Here is a 21,385-nt window from a genome sequence, read left to right on the forward strand (position 1 = left end):
TCCCACCTGGCAGAGCACACTTGCTAAGTGGGGGTGACCCAGACCTAGGGTCCATGGACGCTGACCACTAGGTACCAAAGGGCCTTCATCCTGGAGACTGAATTCCTTTAATAGCAAGTACTTTAAGATGTCTTTTTAAGTTAAAACACTCATGTCACATGAATGCAAATGGTACATGAGCAAGATGTGCATTTACTAGTGGAAGGCCACCATATGCCACACAGGCTCACTCTTTTCCACTCCCCACACGTGCAATGCCAAGGGATTCTGGAGGAGAGTTCATAGGCATGACTCCTGGTTGGGCACAAAGGCCTTTCCCCTCACCACTGCCAGTCCCTGCCACAGACTGTGCCAGACCCCATGCTGCTTTCTCCCGGCCTTTGCTCAGCCTTCCTAGCCGGAGACAAGCTGGTCCCTCCTCCACCTCCTCACGTAACACCCACTCATATTCAAAACCCACTTCAGGGGCCAGCACTGTAGCTCAGTGGTAGAACACTTGCCTAGCACATGTAAGGCCTGGGTTTGATTCCCCAGCGCAACAAAAATGCCCACTTCAGTTAAATAAATAATGCCCACGTCAGGCACTGCCCACCTCCCCTTCTGCAGACTCTCTTAGACCACGTTGTGTGACCCGACTCAGGACCCATAACTGCCTGCATTTATCTGCATCATCATCTCGACACCTATCTCCTACTAGCCCAAATTGCTGAGAACAGAGACCATCATCATCAGGGTCATCTTAGGGGAGGTGATGACAGTGCTGGGTCAGGGCTAGTGTGAAAGCATCCTGGCTGACGGAAGGGAGGATGAGCTGGGAGCCTGCAGAGGGGCAAGTCCACATTCCACATCATCTCATGATCATTCCAGGCACTCAGGCACTCAGGAGTGTGGCACACACCTCTCAGCCAGTGTCTGCTGCTCGTTGATGCCCACATTGAAGAGGACAGGCTGCACCCGCAACAGCATGCCACTCTGGATCTCCCGAGGCAGGGCGTCAAACAGCGGACCTGGCAGAGGGATCCGCACATTAAACCCATCACTGGAAGAGAGCGGAGAGAGGAAGAGCAGGGGTGAGACCCAGGCACTGGAGGGCTGAGCAGGGACCCCAAGTATCCCCCTCATGAGCCTGTGGGCAGCCCTCTGGCTCAGTGATGTCCAAACCCCCAGCCAGACCTTTACAGGGGAAAAATTAACATGGGATACCTTGACCAGTGCTTTTAAGACAGTGAAACAGAATAAAAATAAAACAAAGGGAGCATGCATCCCACAAAATAAACATAACTGAAAAAAAGTGCTCTGGATTGAAGAATTCTGAATAAACATTTCTACCGATTTCCTGTGATGACGGGCAGCATGTCAGTTGATGCATTAGAAGTGGCCTGTGTGACTTTAAAGGTCACATTCCTTAAGTCCATGATCCCAAGGCTCATGTCCTCCAGCATTGCCAGCTCCTCACCTAAACATGGGGTGGGGGGAGGCTGTCAGGCAGAAGGGCCTGCCTCTCTCCCCACAGACCGTGCAGAGGAGAGGTGATGAACTCAGGGGTACGGACATGGACAGGGACTCCCTAAGCCCCTTCCCCAACGACTCACTGCTCTGTGAGTCCACAGGGCAGCTGACCCCCACGCCCACATTGCAGGCACAGCTGGGAAACACACCCTTCTGTGGTCAAGCCCAGGATGGTGGAAGGGGAACAGAAGCACACAGAGCTCAGGAGGCAACGCCAGCTCAGAATGGAGAGGAACCACAGGCTGGCTTTGCTGCGGCCACAGCTTCCAGTGCACTGGGCTGGAGGCCTATTAATTGTCCTACAGTTTCAGAGACTAACAAATACCTTTAAAAAAGGGCCCATTTTCATGGCTCAGAAGACATCAAAGGAGAAGAGAGCCCCCCCAGGGTGATCTGGAAGTCAATCTTAACTCTGAACTCTCCTGCCCTTTGACCCCACTCTCCTCCTGGTGATTTAGAGGCTGCAGAACTGGGCTCTCAGTGCCTTCTGTGTCACGGGCATCAGTGCATAAAGGGCTAAGTAGAAACAATTCAGAAACAACCAAGTACTCGGAAGAAGGGCCTGGGGAGAGAACACCATCCATCCTCAACCAAAAGGATCTTCTCCACCAATAGCCAGGGACAGGGCGAGTGTGCGACTGTTCAGACTTCCACCTGGTTCCTGTTACATGTTCTGAAGGTGTCTGGTTCACTGTAATATCTGGGAAGAAAGGCTGGAACCACTGCTGCCCCGGGGCCCGCACTCACCGTAGGTGCTCAGCAGGCTCTCGAACTGCGCCAGCAGCCCGATGGTGTAGAGCTGCCGTAGGAAGCCGTCGTCGTGCAGGCAGTTCCTCAGCTTGATGATGAAGCCGCAGATGAGTGCGGTGAGCTGCGGGGCACACGGGGATCACTTGAGCCCTGGGCCAAGCTCCCGTGTTTCCACCGCAGCACCTCCTGTCCCTTGAGCCGTGGTGGGGATGCCCTGGCTCTGAGACCATAGTGGGCAGAGGCCATGGGTGGGCAGGGCATGTGACACTGGAGGCTTGCTGCACCTTTCACTCTGGAGGTGGGTTGGTTTTGGCCCAGTTTCTGACCTGACTGCCTGGGTTATTCCTGGGCTGGAAACTTCTAGAAGCCCAGAATCAGCTTCCCATGAAAGGCTCTATCTTCTCAAAGATCCACACCGACTCTAGAAACTGAGTCAGCCACAACCAAGAACAAAAGTGAAAGAAGGTGGCCCTCAGCTTCCTCAGCAGAAGGTGTCTATGGATGAAACAGGCCCTCAGCAAGGGCGGGGACCTGGAGACCCAGCCCACCCATGCTGCTGTTCTGATCTGTCAAATTAGATTACTGGCATCTTTAACTTGTGACACTAACACTTCACTGAAAGATAACAGAAATCATCAGAAACAGTTCTGCGACAAGCCAGAAGGTGCTGCTGTTTATGAGTGAGAAAACAGACTGCGCCGACAGCGAACAGTCACGTTGCCCTTGCTGCATTCCTTTGGAGGGAAAAAAGAAAAAGATGGCAAGGAGGCCTGTGCTGCCTGCCACCACCTCAGAGCAGAGCCCACTGTCACTGCCAGCCCTTCAGGAGCAACTTGCACTACGGATGGAGCAGGCGTGCTCCGTGCTGAAATCCAGTCTGTTAGACCAGCTTAGAGAACGGCAGGCGGAGAGACATGGCCATGTACGCTGGCACAGTGATGGGAGAAGAACGAGGGCCTCCTAGGCCTGTTTCTTCTGAGGTGGGAGTGCCCGTGGCCACCCGCAGGACGCTCCCAGGGCTTACGGTTTGGCAGAAGACCACGTCGCGGCGGTACTGCAGGCTCAGGTAGGAGGCGATGGTGGGGGCGCTGTCCTGCATGAGCAGGAAGACCATGGCCTTCTTAGCCTTGTCGCTCATCATGGCCACGCAGTCTGTGAGGGTGGTCAGCAGTGGGTAAAGAGCCTCGCTCCATTCACCTGGGCACGAGCGAAGGAGTTTTGATTAGAAAAAAGATCTTACAAATTAGTGTCTATAAATTAGTCGCCCAGCCCCAACCACTGATCTGTCCTCCCCTACCACCCTCAGCCCCTTCTGACCCTCTTGGCCATCCGAACTCTGACCCTCACTCCTCTGTCTTTCCAGTAACCTCAACACCAGTTCTACTTGGGTGCTGCTTTTACACGCCTGGTCTAAAACTGTTGGGGACGCCCACCTCAGCACTCAGGACTGTCCTGCTGAGGAAAACGAGAATGCCTCTGGCCCTGAGGCGGCCAGAAAACAATGCTGTTCGCAGAGGCCAAATTCCACAGCACCTCGGTTCCTCACCTGGGCCGAGAAAGACACCCAGAGAGGGAATCTGTATCTCACATCTCTTGACCACTGTAGAGACAGTACCCCTGTCCTTCTGGAGCAAAGAACCAATTCTGTGACACTCGGCTGTGTGTGTAACTGTGCTCAATTCTCGCCTTCTACTCTCTTCCCGCGTCCCCTGCTTTTGTACTCAATTTCTTCCCTGCTCCCCACCTCCCTGCCCGGTACCAACTTTTTCTAGATTAGTTTTCTTTCAGAAATATAAGGAAACTTTGACCCTGGACTGGAACAACTTTTTAAAAATAGAACCTCAAGGGAGAAATCAGGGCTCGGGGCATCTTTGGCTTTCTTCCTTCCTTCCTGTTTAGAAGGCATTTGAAAGAGAAGACATGCCCTCATCAGTTATATTTTTAACAGATCACTGAGTCCAGAAATAGTCATGTGCTCATCCCCACTTGGTGAGCCCAGTGCACAAAACATGGCTCAAGGCCCTGGAAGCACCCACCCTTTCAGGCTGAGGCCCCAGGCTGTCACCATGATGCAGAGGGCCATTCTACCTTTGATAAACAGACTTTAGAAGGCAGAGGGAGTGGGATATGGCTGTACTCTCCCAAACTGTCTGACTAGCACTCTGTTGAGAAACTTAGAGATAACACCTGGAATGTGCACAGGAACTTGCCTACATTCCATGTTTGGTTAATGTGGATTAAATGCATATTAACTGCTCAAAGGTTGGGAACTAACTGGATGCAGGCATGTTGTATGTTGACAAGGATTTATAACCGTAATGGAAACAAAGCAGACTTAAATTTAGAAATCAGCAGCAGAAAGGTCTCAGCAAATAAGTCACGGTGACAAAGAACATTGGACTGAGAAGTGGAAAATGTGAGTCGCGGGCCAGGCCTGGGCCAAGCAGTGGTGTGGCAGCAAGGCCTCCATCCTGGAGCCGCGGGAGCCTCTTCAGTAACACACCAGCAGTGCTAGAGAATGTCTAAATCTTTCTCCCTCTAGGATTCTCAGACACCAAGTTTTTGTTTCTTTGAAGAACTCTGTTGAACACATGACAACCATACCCAGGATCTAGCAAAAATAACCAATAGAAATCAGGTTTTACTAGCCAAAAAGTTTGAGGAAAGCTAGGTAGTCACAAAAATTATTTTTCACTAAGAAATAAATATGCTCAGAGCAAATGTTGCCAATTTTGTTTTTCCCATTATCATACATATATAAGTAATATGCAAATATGATTATTTTAACCTGAAAATATTCAGAAAATACAAGTGGTCTTAATTGACTTCAGATATAAGGGGCTCTTTCAAGTCCACACTCTGCTTTTGCACTTTTTGCTCATTGGGAGGTTCAGCAGGCGTGTTTCTACCCAGATCAAATACAGCTCTCCAGGGACTCCGGCAGGGGACCATGTTGTCCATTTAACATCCACTGTGAGAAGGCACTCGTGCCTCTGGAAACAACATGGCTGGCATGACCCAAGAGTCCTCGAGCCAGGCGCTGTCTGTGTGCTGAGTTCCTTTCAGGTCGATCAACTTCAGGAAGCCTGGTGTGGAGAGGAGTCTCTGAGTCTCTGGCAGGTTTACATGCCACCCGCTTTCCTGGTCCTCACTGCTCAGGGTGGCCCCGGGACTTTATCCTTGAGGCTCAGAGGAGTGGGCTCAGTGTAAAGACACCAGCCTTCTGCCTGCTGTGAAGGCTGGCTGAGGACAGAAACCCAGAGACAGAAATAAAGGAGGAGGACGAGGCCTGGGCCCAGGAGAAGCAATGGAAAGAAGGATCAGAGTGGACTGTGTCATCTACCAAGGCTCAGTTGCTATGATGGACGGCATGGGGTCTAACACCTGCTCAAGAATACACAGACTTTTGGGAAAGAGAAGCTGTGAAGGGGCTGAAAATAACTGCATTGTGCCCAATCAATTAGTCCACTGAAGAACAACTTCATATGGGGTTCTGGGTTGCTAATAAGGAGTCACTTATTCACACTGAACTTATTCAGGGTGCTGTGTGAACAGACAGTGAGTGACAGGAAAGGCTCAGTAAAGCTCATCATCATCAGTGTACCGTACTCTAGGGATAAAGTAAGTATTCTTCCATCTGACATTCACATCCAGTGAAGAATATTCAATTATCAGACTGTAGCTTATTTATGAAGTATAAGAAACAAATAATTTATTTGGGGGCTCATGCACACTCTGGGAAAACCATAAGCCATATCCAGGAATCTCAATATGAACTAGATCAGGGGTCGGCACACCTTTCCTGTAAGGGTTGGACAATAAATATTTTAGGCTCTAAAGGACTCAGGGTCTCTGTGGCAAGTAACTCAGCTCTGGCATTGCCACACAAAGACAGCCAATGATAGTGTGTGGGCATGAGTCTTTTCCAGTAAAGCATTATTTATAAGAGCAGGTTGTAGACAGGATTTAGCTCAGAGTTCTAAACTCCTAGACTAGTCTGCCGACTCCTGGACTAAAGCCATAGCACTGCATTTTACATGCAAATACAGCAAAGATTCCATTTCTAGCGCTAATCCCAACAGAGGCCCATAGCTAGGTCTTATAAGATTGGTTTAAAGCTATCTCCAGGATGCAGAGTGGTTACGAATGTTGCAACTTTCAGGTGAATACATATTAACTACGTCTTCAGAGTCAAGCTCACAAGTCAGGTGAGCACACAGGAAGTATGAGTAATAGGTGTGTAACAAGCCAGGTCACCCACTTCAGAAGCTTCAATACTCATAGCATTAATCATCTGCAAAGGTTTTAAGATGTAAAAGTTAAAAAAAAAATGCATGTAGTAGCCTTCCTGAGGCCATAATTCCCTTAGCCCAACCAGTCCCTCACCAATCTTCACAACCAAGAACTACTGAAACATTTTCCCAACTACAGGAGCATAAAGTAGTCTTTGATCACTTAGCCACAAATGCTACCTGAATGTTAAAAAGACATCGGCAGGAGCCTCGAGTGGAAAGCACGTACCTGGGCTGGACTCTTCAGGAGGGGGGCTGCAATCTGCACAGAAATGGAGGGCGACAGGGATGATTAAGGAACGGCACACAGTTCAAACACAAGCAGCTCAATCTTAGAGCAGCTGCATCAGCAGCTTGCAGTAAGGCAGTTAAGGCATAGGAGAAGAGGTCTGGGGCCCGTGCCTCTTCTCTGGAGCCTCGGGCAGGTCACCGCTGCTCCGAGCCCTCTCTAGTGGTGAGCACATGGTTCACCAGCACCAACACTCAGGTGGCTAATACATCAACACCAAATGCTCTTCAGGATGGGTGGACCAACAATTATACTGTGAAACACATGCCACAGAACAATGCACCCACATCAATGACACGGTAGTGATGGAGCCCCACGTTAGCTCACAACATCAAATGAGAGAGACTGACCAGCAAATGGAGCTTTCCTGAGTTGGAGCCCACTGCCCTGACTTACTGGGCAAGCCTGTGTTCAAGATCAACTTCTGCAATCTAAAACATTAAGACCCAGGAATGAAGCCAATGTACCAAAAAGAGCCCTAGGCCAGGCTTTCAGATTTCAACTACAGGGAAAAACTGGGCCATCTGAGCAAGTGGCTGATTAAGAGATTCTCCAGGTTTCCAAAGAATACAAATTTTCATTCCATTTCACCCACTGAATCACACTGGGATGCATTCATTTCAATTCACATTTCCCATAAAGCCCCTAACATTCCTGGTTAACTGGGTGTGCCATCTGAGGGGAAAAAAGTTTGAAAAGGTATTACAGGAGTAAAACTTCATTTAATTTTGTGTCAGAACATGTCAATCAAATGATGTTCTCAGGATATTAAAATGAGGCAGCTTCAGATTCCCCAAACCAGCCAAAACCAGCTTCTGGGACACTTCTACAACCTGCTGCCAAGTATCCTTCCCCTCCAATCAACTTTGGACATAGCTTCTTAAACTGGCAAAAGGGACAGAAGATATATATATATATATATATATATATATATATATATATATATATATATATATATATATTAAAAAAGGACAATGAAGGACCCAGGATGGGCAGAAAACTGGAATGAGCAGTAACAAAGCCTTTCCAAGGGGCAGAGTTGTTCTCCTACAGTCAATCTGTTGGCATGAACACGACCTGCTCAATGGGCCAAAATGACCACCCCTGTGATTGGAAATGCTGTGAAAAGTCATGACAGCCATGCTCTGGCACTGGGGACACATGGATCTATTCACCAAATACATGGCTCATGGTCTCATTCTTCCTTGGCCTCCTGACCACACTGGGGTCTGAACAACTTCCTGGCTACACTGAAGGTTTCTAAGTTCAGGACTACCCATCACATGGCTTCCTACACTCTGAGTGCTGATCAGCAGAGTGAGGCTCTCTCAGGTGCATGCTTCACAACAGAGCTGATGCTGATGGCACAATGACAATCAAGACCTGAACAGTGCACAGATGTTCACTTAAATCACTTTAGAACTGAATTTAAATGCGTTTAAACTATATCAGATGTGCCTAGAAAAAAGTGATATTTATATTATGGATATACAGCATCTTTTTTAAAAAATATTGTTTTAGTACACATGGACACAATATCTTTATTTTGTTTATTTTTTTAATGTGGTGCAGAGGGTGGAACCCAGTGTGTCTCACATGTGTGAGGCAAGTGCTCTGCCACTGAGCCACAACCCCAGCCCTACAGCATCTTATTAAACAAACTAGCTCCTGATTTTTTAAAAAATCCAACAAATTACTCTTTTTATATCTGCAGAAAATTTTAAAATTCAAACAAGATTTTGTGTGTGTGTGTGTGTGTGTGTGTGTGTGTGTGTTGCTGGGGGATTGAACCCAGGATCTCACGCATGCTAAGCAAGCACTCTACCACTGAGCTACATCCCTAGCTACTACAAACAAGATAATATTAAAGAGAAGTAATAAACTTTCATAAAATTTTAAAGAGAAACACAATTCACATTTTTAAAAAACCAACAATAAAACAAGACCACAATAGAGACAAATGAACGCCATGACTCAATCACAGGTGTAGGAGGTTGAGGCCACAGTCCCTCATAGATGGAAAAGTGAGTGACACAGATACTGTTTAACCAGAGGCCCAACAGGACAGTGCTCTGGAAACAGACTGCAGGTGGATTAAAGAGGCAAGAGCATTGTATACAGAAGAATCTATCAAAAGATGATTCTGCTTTGAATGGAAGGTGTCCAGTTGAGATTAAAGCTCTCATCCCAGGAAGCATAACCCTGGCATGTTTTGGCCTGATTCACGCAGCCTAATGCTCCCCTCGGAGAGCAAGCTGGGTCTACAGCCAGTTCCTAGCTGCCTGGCCTCAAATCCTCTCCAGCTCTTACAAGAAAGGGTGGAAGACACCTGGGAGGCAGAAAGCATGTGGTCCTTAGCTTTAATGACCTCCTTGGGGCAGAGGGCCTGGACATGCTCCGTGTGTCTGCTTTGAGGTGTACTGTCCCACATCTACTGAAGGTCCCCCTTGGAGGGTTGTGCTGAACAGGTAAACCTAACTCAGCCCCTCAGAGGCCCACAAATGGGGAACTGCCATCTGACTGAGCTACAGGTCCCCAGGAAACGGGCCTCTGCTGGTAAGAGTGCCTACCTAAGAACAGCAGCCTTTGGGCCTAGCTCACCCAGCAGTGACCCTGTAATATTCACCTTTCCCTCTGCTCTACTGGCTCCTAAAATGCAATAAACATCATATCAGGAAGGCATTCGCACCTCAGCTTCCTTCAACTTCTCAGGCTGGTTGACAAGCCTGAAAAGCCAGGGAGGCCTAAGCTTACCGTCTGGCAGTGTGACCCAGAAGGGCATGAGAGTCTGCCTTTGACAGATACGCAGACTCACAAGTGGGCTTCTGCTGCATGGAAGGGCCAAAGGGGCCTCTACCCTTCTGCCTGCTGCTTTGTGCACTGGGATGGCCCCTCTGCCTGACAGCCCTCCCTGCAGTCTGCCTGGGGTGGAAACAGAGTCAAAGACACAGACAACAGAATGATGTGGCATGAGGAGGTGGTGTGGGAAGCGTGGATGCATACGCACGTGTGCTCGGGTGAGGATGGCATGCAGCAGTGGGCATGGAGCAGGGGCATGGCGAGCAGGGGGCGTCACAGTGGGGGTCCTCCGGTCTGATCCAGTAGGCATGGCTGTCCCTGTTACCTTTCTTGCTGGTGCAGCTGCCTGCGCAGGGGAGGACGTCCTCACAGCCTGTGCCATGCAGACGCTCCTTCTGCAGCAGCTTGTCCACCCGCTGGATGATGCACTCCAGGCTCTTGTCCACGTTCAGCCACACTTTCTCCTTAAGAACCAAGAGGGCCGGTTAGGGTCAGCTCTCCCACTCACCCAGGTGCCCAGGCCACCATGTGCATTGGAACATCAACAGCTGAGAAATGGCAAGGTGACTGACTACTCATTCCCCATGCCTTATCTGCCTTCCAGAGACAGCAATGTCCTATGAGCACTGTGTTGGAAGTTTGAGAGATGATGCTGGTAAATCTATGTAGCACTGCTTTCCAGTGTCACCAGAGGGTCACAGGGTCACAAAAGAGCTAATCTCTTCCCTCCTCCTTCTACAGCAGGCTCCTACAACCACCAGGCACAGAGGACTAAGGTCTACTTCTGATGGAAGGGGATGGAGACAGCTGGTCCTGGGGACAGGGAGCTGGGGAGGAGACAGAGGGCTGGGGCAGTTTGCAGAAGACACACAGAGCACAGGATGCTGGTGTAGAGGACCACAGTGCTGCTTAGTAATAATTCAGTGCTTCACAAAGCAATGCTTCAAATGACGACGATGCTGAACAATGTATCCCTCCCTCAGGAGACACAGACCCTGCTCTCAGGGCCAACTCTTGAGGAACAGCAATGTGACACAACATGTGGGCAGCAGCTCCAGCACCTGAGTTCCCATGTCTCCAAAAATACAGAAGAGGAATGGATGGGCAGAGATTGAAGAAGCTTGGTCGGTCTCAGGCAGCCAGCATCAGAGGCTGCAGTGGGCAGGGAGGGCAGGAAGACGAGAGAAGGCAGGGGCTCAGGGAGAAAACCTATCTCCGCACCAACCTGGGCGGAGACTGGTCCAGCACCCAAAAGAGTCCTGCTGCCCATATGCACACAATGGTTTGAAAATAGTCTCTCTCTCTCTCCGTCAGGTGACCCAAGAGCCATGTGAAAGACACCCTAGAGTTGACCCTCTAGGCACAGTAGAGGGGAAGAGACTGGCAACAGGTTCCATAGGTTGCAATCCAAGTTCAGAGGAAGGAAAACAGGCTGTAAACAGCAGACTCACCCATTCCTCCTCGTGCCAGTCCACCTGCAGGGAAGATCTGCTGTTCCTCCCTGTCCACCTGGCCATGAGAGTGTCCTGGTCATTCCGAAGCATCACCTGCTCCTCCTCTGTCGAGGTGGGGGAAGCCTTGGAGGCGATATAGTCAGGCCGTGCAGCGTTCAGGCCATGGATCGCATTGGCCAGCAGCTTGCAGTCGCAGACTGTGACCAGCTGCCGGGTCTGCAGGTACACAAGAGCAGAGCTGTGAGGCCTGCCTTCTCATGGAGGAGAGGATGGGCTAAGGCCTAGCCTCTGCTCTCTCCACAGTGCCAAGCATCTAGAGAGCTGCCTCCCCCAGAACGTTTGAGTGCAAAGGTCACAAACGACTCAGCAGAGCCAAATCTCAGCAAGAACTTCCCATCAAGGACGGAGAACACAAGGGAGATGAGAGGAGACTAACATGTCTTCTCAGACATGCTCTGACCTGTCTCTGAACCTGCCTGTGAGGGGAAGGGCCTTCCAAGAGCCCAGTATCCCAGCTGACTTCCTGGGTTGCTCCTCTAGGGAGCAAGTCCTCAGAGCTCAGGCATTACTTTGGTTCAACCACTTGAGACTTTTTGCTTTGCCTCTCAACATATAAACCCAAGGTCCTGGGCTCGGGCAGCTGGACTATGGCACAGAATTTCTGGTTTTGGAAAATTCTGTACGCAACGGGGATTCTGTGGTTCATAGAAATTTTAGAGCCAGGACTACACTTTTCTTTTCCAATGGATCTAATCATCTTTTTTGCTGTGTGGACACATGAAGAATATAACACATCATCATCAGACAGCAGCTTGCTTGCAGCAAAGCAAGTGTGGGTGAGAATGTGTAATCAGAATGTACACGTGTGTGTGCGCACACATGTGTTGAGAGGCTGATGAAATCAAAAAGCATCATCCATCAAGGGCTGGGGCTCAGTGGTAGAGTGCTCACCTAGCATGTGCGAGGCCCTGGGTTGGATTCTCAGCACTAGGTATAAATAAATAAAATAAAGCTCCATTGACAACTAAAAAAAATATTTTAAAAAAAGCAACATCCATCAAAAGGGTCTGATATCTCCACTCCTTTGCATGGGACCAACATTTACATATTTTGTAATCAGGATCCAGTTATGGTTAATTAGAATGGGCTTACTGGCTACATATAAGCCAAGAGAATCACGTTGTTCTTTTCTTATGTCTGTATATTAGCTTGGTTTCTTTTTAGAAATTTAAGTACAATAGAAATGTGTCTAAAAAAAATGCTGATAAGGCAGTCACTAAGAAAGCTGTGGACAGCATCAGCCCCAATAAAATGAGCCCATGGACTTGCTGGGAGACACAGCAGCACAAAGCAGCACCCAAGAGTTGCAGGCCCTGGGCTGGCTCTGCCTTTGGCCAGTCCAGCTCTGCGGCCATGAGCAAATCACCAAACCTCCCTAGTCTAAAGACAGGTCATCCAAAAGTCACTGTCTTTGTGGCACATCTGGGCCATCCTGGGGAGTTCACTGGCTTCCAGAAACCCAAAGACACCCCCCTCCGTAAACACACACATACAACAAGGCAGCCCCTCCTACCTTGTCTGCCAAGATGGCAAGTGTCCTCTCAAGGCCAGTGGCAGACCTGTCCTTGGCCGCCCTTGAGAGCCGCTCTGCATAGTAACTAACTTGGGTTTTCAGGGTGTTGATCTGGGCAATGATCTCCTTGGCTCTGACGACATCCTGTGGTATGTAGATTATGGACTGGCAGCTAGATGATGTACTAGAAAGGACAAGAACAGATCCTAAGGGGTTCTCTTGAGTCTGAGGAGCATGGCAACAGCATCCTAACCCTGGCCCACAGCTCGCCCTAAAATAAGGAAGTCTTGTTACTCAGGGGTATCTTCCTGTGCTAGATTAGCTGCTGATGGGCAAAAGGAGATTTTGGCAGGTCCTTTACATCTATGTGTTCAAAGCCTAACATATTAAAATAGGATGTCTTTTACCTGCATTTGTACCTGTCTGTGTTTCTGCCATGTTATATGTATATGTGTGTACAAACATTGAAATGTCATACCCAGTGATCACCCAAACAATCAGAATCTTTACCTAAGAACTTCGTCCATCAACTTATAAGCAGTTCTTAAGAGGGAAAGGAATGCCAGAATGGGTCAAATTATCACACTGAAGGGAAAGACCACAATTGGCGGTGGACTTTGCCAAAGAAAATAAAACAATAACAACAACAAAAGCCCCAAACCTGCTTTTTCATTTGGCCAATCAGGATGTCTAACTTTTTTTGAGCAGAACCACAGTTCTCCTCCCTCACATCTGACCCTGGTGAATCGCGAGAAAATTGGGCTTCCTTTCCCTCTTCCCTGCTCCAGGATGACCTTACTTTGAAAAATAACAATCCATCAGAGAAAGAGAAAGTGGAGAATGTGCCAAGCCAGAGGCCAGGCCCAACACCTCAGTGGCTTTGAAAACCTGGTTCTTCTTCCTTCCCACCTCCTCACCCACTACGCAGCATGTCAGTCTGGGGATCTGATGTCAAAGGGACAGCCCCGTTGCTGCTCAGCAGAACCAGGAGCCTCTGAGGGACCAACTCCACACTCCCTGGAGCCCGGGGCTGGGTCAGTATGTTTGGAATACCTAGGTGTCAAGGATGATTCCATGTCTCTTAGCTCAGATCCCAACCAATCCAATGTGATAAGTTTTTCAGACCAAGGAAAGTGAGGAGTAATACAAGTAGCCAATATGGAAGTCTCCTAAAATCTGAAGTTGCAAACTCTGGGTGCAATGGTATCCCTTCCCTCCTGGAAAGAGGGACCTGACTGACTGACCCTTCAAGTTCTGAGGGACTAGTTCTCTCTTTTGAGTTCTGGGAACAAGGGAAATAGGAGAGGACAGAGGGTACCACACCCTCCCTCATATCCTGGAGATGAGGGATACTGGGGTCTTTTCTAGGGAAAACCAAAAGTGATCATCAAGAAACTGCGGCTGCCCCTTCTCTTGCTGGACTATGGAGGTGAACATGCAAGCACTACAAACCAGAGCACCCCAGAAAGAACACCACCACCACAAGCCCACACACCACAACGAAGAACGATGGATGTGCCAGAAGCCCATGCAGCAGACGGTGACCCAGCCTGTGTGGCACAAGCCATTCCACAGCGCCGCGTGCAGAGACCACCTTCCAATCTGCAATCACTCTTCCAAATGAATAGCTGCCATTTAAGACAATTTGGTCTTGAAAATACGTATCTCAAAATAGAACTTTTAAAAAATTGATGCTTCCCAGGCCCTCAATATTCAGAGTCCACATGTAGTAAGAACTTTACATAGATATACCTTTGTGTGTGTAAGTGGGTGGCTGGGTGCACACACCATCCCAAGGCTGGGAGGAAAACCTCACTTGTACTCACCTGGGCTCCTAAATAGCAGCCCTGGGACTGATGCACAGGAAATACATGGTAAGTATGAGAAGGGGAACAATTCACAGAGCTGCTGTTCAGGTTCTCAGGAATACATAAACACACGTGCCCCATTACCTAGTTCTAAAAGCAGGCGGCCACATGAAAGGAAGCCTGGGGTGCAGATGTTTTGCTGCTTTGTGTGACACGTGCCTTAACAGGGAGTCTTAACTCAAAGGAAGTGACCCGTCTGTTCTGTTAACTACCCTGGGGTCCCAGAGTGTCCTGGGGCAGCCCCAGTAGGTAACATCCTAGGTATGGTCCATGGGCCACACATTAGGCCCCCAGCCGTAAGCCACTGACTCAGACCTACCCAGAGAGGGGTTAGGGACTAAAAAGAAGATGCCAAAGGAACTTAAGGGTGGACTGTTCTGGTAGGGGCCAGAACTGGCTGGTATGGATGAGTGACAGTCCCTCTGAACATGAAGAGCAAGGCTGTCCCTGTGGAGACTGAACTCCTGAACCCTGCTCATAGTAGACAGTGGGAGGCTGGGTAGTCTCTGACTGAATTTAGTCAGAAATGCTCCCTACTTGTCTCAGGAATGTCCTGTTTGTAGGGAAAAAGAAGGTGGAGAGGTGGGAGTAACCAGGACCAAGTTGGGCTATGGAAGGTCTAGTCTCCTCAGTTAAGAGGGAAGGACTAAAGAACTTTCCAGATAACTTCAGTTGGGACTTCCAAAGGGCAACTGAGTTTTTGGCCCACTTTCCCAGCCCTCAGACCTAACCCTGATGTTCCTACCCTCTACCTGTACTGTAGAAAAGGGTGAGCCTTCGATGAGGCTGAGGCCCTGGCAGAGAAGGGAAGAGCAGAAGCTACCCTCCCCAAGAGCCCTCCACCCTCCCTCAGTACCCTTGGGAGAAGGGCCTTCCTCAGGGGAAAGCTGGAGAGGCTTCAGTGTGGTGTGGGGTGTCCCTAGGACTTCCTACTGTCAGATGCTCCTAGCAGAGCCCCGAAACCTCAGGCAGGGTCCAGATGTGGCCCAGAGCCTCACAGATCATCTGCTCCAAAGGGGCAGGTGCTCCAGATAGAGCACCAGTGCAAAGGCCCTGTTCCTGTCTGGGATTGAGGCTGTGGAGGAGAACCCTAGGTGTACACTTGGTGGCTTCTGGCTGCCATCTAGTTCTCTAGTGGAAAGAGTCACTGGGTCTTAGGTCTGCCCCCTCAAGGGGTAAAACTGACCCAAGTAAGATCCTTTTAAAAGTCTGCACAAATTAATAAGTATCATGGAAATGTAAGCTGGATTCATTTGTACAAGAGGTGGGGATGATATGAAAACTGAAAAGATTCTTGTGAAAGATGGAAAGGGGTTCCCAGCCATACCCATGGGTCTGGGATCTTCCTCATCCTGGGAGACAAAAACCAGGCCCTGTCTCAGAATGAGGGCAGCACAGGTTTGCTGCCAGGTTGGAAAGGTGAACAGTTCCCTGCAGACTGGCTATTCATCATCAAAGCTCATTGCAGTTGGAAGGGAGAGCTCCTCTACAAGGGTGTGAGTTAACTGCAGCCCAGATGGCACTAAGGGGTGAAGCAGTGCCCTGGCCAGGGCAGGGGACAGCACAGGCTTTCTCTGCATGAAAGCAAGACCCAAACAGACACTCTCTCCACGACAGAAAACTCACCAACACTCCTCAAAACTGCTAAAGAAAAGAACCAAAATGAAATATTAGCGATTTGTTAGAAAATACCAAATGCCAAATAAAAAATTAAAAAGCCAAGTTAATTTTTTTGTCAAAATACTTAAAATTATTTGTTGAGGCCCCAACTACAGGGACGATAAACTTGTGAGCCCACCATGCTTATTCCTTGAAGCAACTCAAGCCCAGGAGACAGCCCGCTGGGAGCACGGTTGGCCTGCATTAAAGGAAAAGCTCAAACAACAAAAACCCTGCCTACAAGTGACTTTATGACACTGGTAGGAAATTAGATAGACACTTGTGTTATATATTTGAAAACCCCTGCAGAGCACTTTAGGAAATAAAGTCTGAAGTGAACATGCAGAGTAATCAAGTGTCAACACTTTGACCCTCCTGGGACAGGGATAGCCAGGTAGCCCCCTCTTGACTAGCCACACAGATAATTGGGCGCTCTCCTTCAGGGCCCCGCGCCATCTCAGCTCGCACGCACACGCTCCAATGGCACATGCAATAGTGCAATAGACACGCTTTCTTGCTGGCTATGCAGAGCTGCGGTGGGCACAGAAGTGTCGTCTTCTTCCTGCTCTCCAAAGGAACACTGGGGACAGTGAATGCTGGGGCAGGTCTGGTCATCTGGTTTGTTTGCAAAAAGAAGAGCCCTTCGTGGGGATGAGTCAAAGTCAAGGAGGCTGTGTGGGGCTTCCCAGAGAATGCTGGGCCCCTCGTGCTAGGAAATTAGATAGACACTTGTGTTATATATTTGAAAACCCCTGCAGAGCACTTTAGGAAATAAAGTCTGAAGTGAACATGCAGAGTAATCAAGTGTCAACACTTTGACCCTCCTGGGACAGGGATAGCCAGGCCTTCCTGGCTTCTCCTTCTACTATCTCCAAGACCACTCTGCTCCTGGCGGGCCTCAGGCACCTGTGTGTGTGTCTGTCTACACGGGGAGTCCTCCCTGTGCACTCTCTTCAGCTTGCTGCTCAGCCAACCAGGCTCATCCACCTCGGTGACACTCAACAGATGTCTCCTGACACCTTTGGTCACTGGCCTAAACTTCTCCACCCCATCTAGACGATGGTCAATTTTCCCAAGCAGTGTTGTGACTCCTGGCCATGGCAGCAGTTGAGCAACAGCCTAATAGCTCTGGTGTGTGCATAAGCTCTTCTCCCTGTCTTCCCCTGGCCAACTGATGGGACTCTCTGGATGTTCCCTGGGCCTACGTTTCACTTGGCCTCAAACTATCTTAACTGATTACACTCAGACCTTTCAATATCACAAGCACAGGTTTCCCCCAATACTTCATTTCATTCCTCCCACCTCAAAATCCTCTCTGCAACCCCATCCACTCTTCCTGACCCTGCTGGGCTGAACTATATGGTCTGCCTCTTCATCTTCTTCAGAAGCCACTCTGTCAGCATTCTCTTCTGTTCCACCTCATTCAGGTGTATCTGCCCTATTGGCCTAACCACATGCTCAAGTCATAATTATTCTCCCCACCTGAGAACTTTGTGCTACTTCCTCATTCCGCAGTCTGTCAAAGATCTCACAAGATTATTTCTATTCAGCATCTCCACTTTTTACACTTGTACCCTTCAATCCATTTACTCCTGGAGACATTATAGATGATCACTGAGAAATGCCCCTCAGTGTCTAACACGACACCTGGGATTAGGGCTCTCCCCAACCCAGGGTGGATTGCTGCCCCCCCACCCCCGTGTTTCCTACACCCTCTGTGGGCCTGCTCCAGGTATGATTCACTGAAATGGTGCTTGCTGAATTGTCTGCTCCTGGGAAAGCCCCTGAGCTCGACATGGTCAGGCCCAAATCTGCTAAGCTCTGGTCACCAGTGTTAGCTCAGTCTACTGAAGGCTGGCAGCAAGGCCAGCTCTCTGCCTCAGCTCCTCTTCCCCTGCTACATAGGCTGCGTCCACCATGTCCTTGTCTGAAATGCTTTTCCCCATCCTGACTGCCTGGCAATTTCCTACTCAAGACAGTAGCTTCATGAGACCCCTGGATCTTTTCAATACTGGGAATGTTCACCCAGGCTCTCCTTCAGGAAAGGAAACAATGTGCCTCAGACTTTATACTTCTGTGTTCAAGTACCTGGCGTGGGACTCCAAAGGAAGCCGAGTCAGCAGACAGTGCACACAGGCTGCTGCCTGAAGCATCACTCAAAGGTGGATCACAGAATGCTGTTCACTTTGAAGGTCTGGGACCACCAATGTGGGGCCATCACCCACCAGCTCAGTCTCAGTGTGTGTCTGTCTGTCTGTCTGTCTGTCTGTCTCTCTCTCTCTCTCTCTCTCTCACACACACACACACACACACACACACACACACACACACACAGCAGCATAGGTCCTGCCACGCAAAAGCAGATTCAATGGCTGGATGTTTGTGATTGTATTTAGATTATTATTTTTTTAAAACTGAGAAGCGTCATACAGCTGTACAAGAACCACAAACCCCTTCCTTCTACTTACTGTTTCTTGGTCTCTTCAAATTTGTGCAGCTTTTTGCGGAGACCTCCTGATTTAAAACCTTGGCAGTGTGCTGCTGGTGCTCCAATGGTGACAATGTCGTAGTTCTGATCTGAATGACAGAAAGCTCACCTCTGTTACTCAGGCTCAGGCCTGTGGACAGCCAGCTACAGAGAGAGGCACACCATCTAGGATGCTGCCCCTGCAACCTTGGTTGCCTTGATTCCACAGCCTGGGGCTTGGGGGGCCTGCAGGAGCACTGCTCCTCTGTCTCCGCAAAAGGGCTTCTCTGCTTCGGGTGGGCCACGTGGGGCTGCAGGAAGCTAGCGCAACACTCTTTCTCCCCCTTCCTGGGAAAGGGTGAATGGCGGGCAACTTTCTGCCATGGGAGCACAAAAGGAAGCTGGAGGGAGGAGAGACAGGAGCAAAGGCTCTTGAACTGGGACCTTCCCAAGGTCCTAGGGAGGTGTTTCTTCTTGGAGTCACCCAGCAGTAGAGCACACAGGGAAACTAGGACAGATGTGGGGTAGCCCAGGGACCAAGTATTCAGGGGGAAAAAAAAAAAGAAATGTAATGTGGTTCAAAAAGAGGGGCCAAAAAGTAGGTACCTGATCCGCCATCGTCTTGAACTCTCATCCTTTGTATATGCAGGTTTGTGGGAACAAATTCTAACTTTTTATCTGCTTTCAAACTGCTTGCTTTAAATGAGGGACCTAAAAAATGGAATATGAGAAAATGAAGTCACCAGCAGATCATGAAGAGCACACTGCTGCTGCTGCAGGAAGGCAGGCATATACTGACTGACTTAGAAAACTCTGAGTTGCACACAAGCAAGTTTCGTCTCCAGGTGGTAGGTTGGAGGGCAGCTCACCAACCAGGAGAAACAGCTTCAGAAAGCTACAGGAGTAAGGAGGCCATGCCTTCCACGAATCAGCCTGCAATTCAGAGATCTGAGTCTGTGCCGCACACTGTCAACAACTCCAGGTAAGGCAATGGGTCCGTGCCAGAGACCACCTGTCTCAACCCTAGAGACTGTCCCAGCCCAAGATTTTAGAACAACTGGTTTGGCTAGAGTAACACATCTCAATCCTAAAAAGTGATGGCAAGGTCTGCTCGTCCCCCCAGGTCCACAGGAGAGCAACAGAGCACAACTGCAGCCTCAGGAGCACACAGCTCACCAGCAACCTGTGTGCCAGGCTCGTTAGGAAGCCTGGTTGATGTTTTATAACCACTCTCCACAATCTTATTTCTCTGATCAGAATCTAGAATCCGTAACTAAGAACCTCATGCCTACCAAACGAAGGGTTGACAACTGAAATGATAATCAGAAGAAAAGAAATAAATAACCCATCTAGTGAAAAACCATGAATTGTACTGACAGCCTGAGATGGCAGCCCAGCAGCTGTGTGGTTTGCATTCTGTCACAGGAGTTTACTCCCTAGAGTCTGATACTCATGCTGAGCCTCTGGGCCAGCAGCCTGGGTGTCCTGGGACCTAAGAGAAATGTAGAACCCAGACCTGATTTTTAACAAGATTCTCAAAGTATCTGGAAGCCACTGACATTTGAGCAGCTCTCTACTCTAGAAAACCCGAGGCTATGTGGACTCCACTTTCCTGGGTAACACTCATCGAGCATGGGTAAGTGCCTCGGTTTCCTCAGCAAATGCTGCCACTTCTCAGTGATACACTTAGACTTGCTCTTCGGGCTCAGATCCAGCCTATGCACCACCATCTTATAAGACCTCGGTTTGGCTTTTTTCCACCCAAAGTTGTGGACAGGTTCACATGTTCTTTGCCAAAACTACATGAAGGGCTTACGATTTTTTCCTTTAACCCTAAAATATTATGTAGAGAGGAAGAAGGGAAGAATATAAAGATAGAATAATTTGAAGCAATAAATCGTTAAAAAACAACAAAAAAAATTGTTTCCAGTCAGAATAAAAGGGAAATGAGTTAAGAACTGCTTTCTAAGTATTTTGAAAATCAAATGGCATCTTTAAAGAATAAAGGGTGTAATGTGGGCTGGGGAGGTAGCTCAGGGGAGTGCTTGCCTAGCATGCCTGAGGCCCTGGGTTCAATCCCCAGCACTGCCAGAAAAAAAGAAAAAGAAAGGAAAAGGCAAGATGTTTGCACTTAGCTTTCTTCTTTGAGTCTTTTGACAATTGCTATGTTCAATGAATATTTAAACAAGAAAATCTACAAAACTGCTTTGCCTCAAAGCAAATAGCCTATATCCTTTTGGTCGCTTCAATGATATTAGATGAAGAAACTACATGAACCAATAACAGCTTGTAATCTTATCTCCCCTAAACTTCATCCTACAGTGGTTGTGTTGGCAGATAAGAGCAGAGAAGGACTTTTCCGTGCAATTCACATTTGTTATTTTAATTAACATCTGAAAAAAAAAACATATGTGAAAGAATTCACACCTACATGAAAATCTATTTTTAAAAACCCACTCAAGAGTGTCAGTGAGTATGTGAGCCACCTGGGTTCCAGGTCTCTGGTGGGGCAAGTGGGAAGTATATGCGCCTGGAGGGGACGGGCCACACCCACCTTTGTACTGATGGAGGTCGCTCAGGTTCTCCTGGTACGTGAGGATCACTGTCTGGTACTGGGTGACGATCTGGCGCCTGAGGCTCTCCCAGCAAGGGGAGAGCTCCCCCAACTCCTCCAGCTCACAGACTCTGCAAGTGAGATACATATTAGGCCATGGGGCTAGCCACA

General features: G+C 48.8%; 1 protein-coding gene across 13 annotated transcripts in view; it reads right to left on the bottom strand.

The window, feature by feature from the left end:
• Positions 1-21,385, bottom strand: part of Inpp4a (inositol polyphosphate-4-phosphatase type I A) — a 130,754-nt gene that overhangs the window by 22,773 nt on the left and 86,596 nt on the right. For 5 of the 13 annotated variants that reach the window (XM_026379286.2, XM_026379283.2, XM_026379280.2 and 2 more), the window contains exons 11-22: positions 21,215-21,345; positions 19,267-19,371; positions 18,662-18,770; positions 16,161-16,178; positions 12,667-12,850; positions 11,091-11,309; positions 9,848-10,103; positions 6,781-6,813; positions 3,284-3,456; positions 2,257-2,380; positions 1,330-1,456; positions 899-1,039 (exon numbers count right to left, since the gene is read on the bottom strand). In XM_026379286.2, the coding sequence (XP_026235071.2) occupies positions 899-1,039; positions 1,330-1,456; positions 2,257-2,380; positions 3,284-3,456; positions 6,781-6,813; positions 9,848-10,103; positions 11,091-11,309; positions 12,667-12,850; positions 16,161-16,178; positions 18,662-18,770; positions 19,267-19,371; positions 21,215-21,345 (1,620 nt within the window). The remainder of the gene's footprint in view (positions 1-898; positions 1,040-1,329; positions 1,457-2,256; positions 2,381-3,283; positions 3,457-6,780; positions 6,814-9,847; positions 10,104-11,090; positions 11,310-12,666; positions 12,851-16,160; positions 16,179-18,661; positions 18,771-19,266; positions 19,372-21,214; positions 21,346-21,385) is intronic. The other 8 variants (XM_026379290.2, XM_026379284.2, XM_026379282.2 and 5 more) reach the window with 6 other exon arrangements.

This window comes from Urocitellus parryii, chromosome 12 (assembly GCF_045843805.1).
Source record: "Urocitellus parryii isolate mUroPar1 chromosome 12, mUroPar1.hap1, whole genome shotgun sequence".
Taxonomy (NCBI): Eukaryota; Metazoa; Chordata; class Mammalia; order Rodentia; family Sciuridae; genus Urocitellus; species Urocitellus parryii.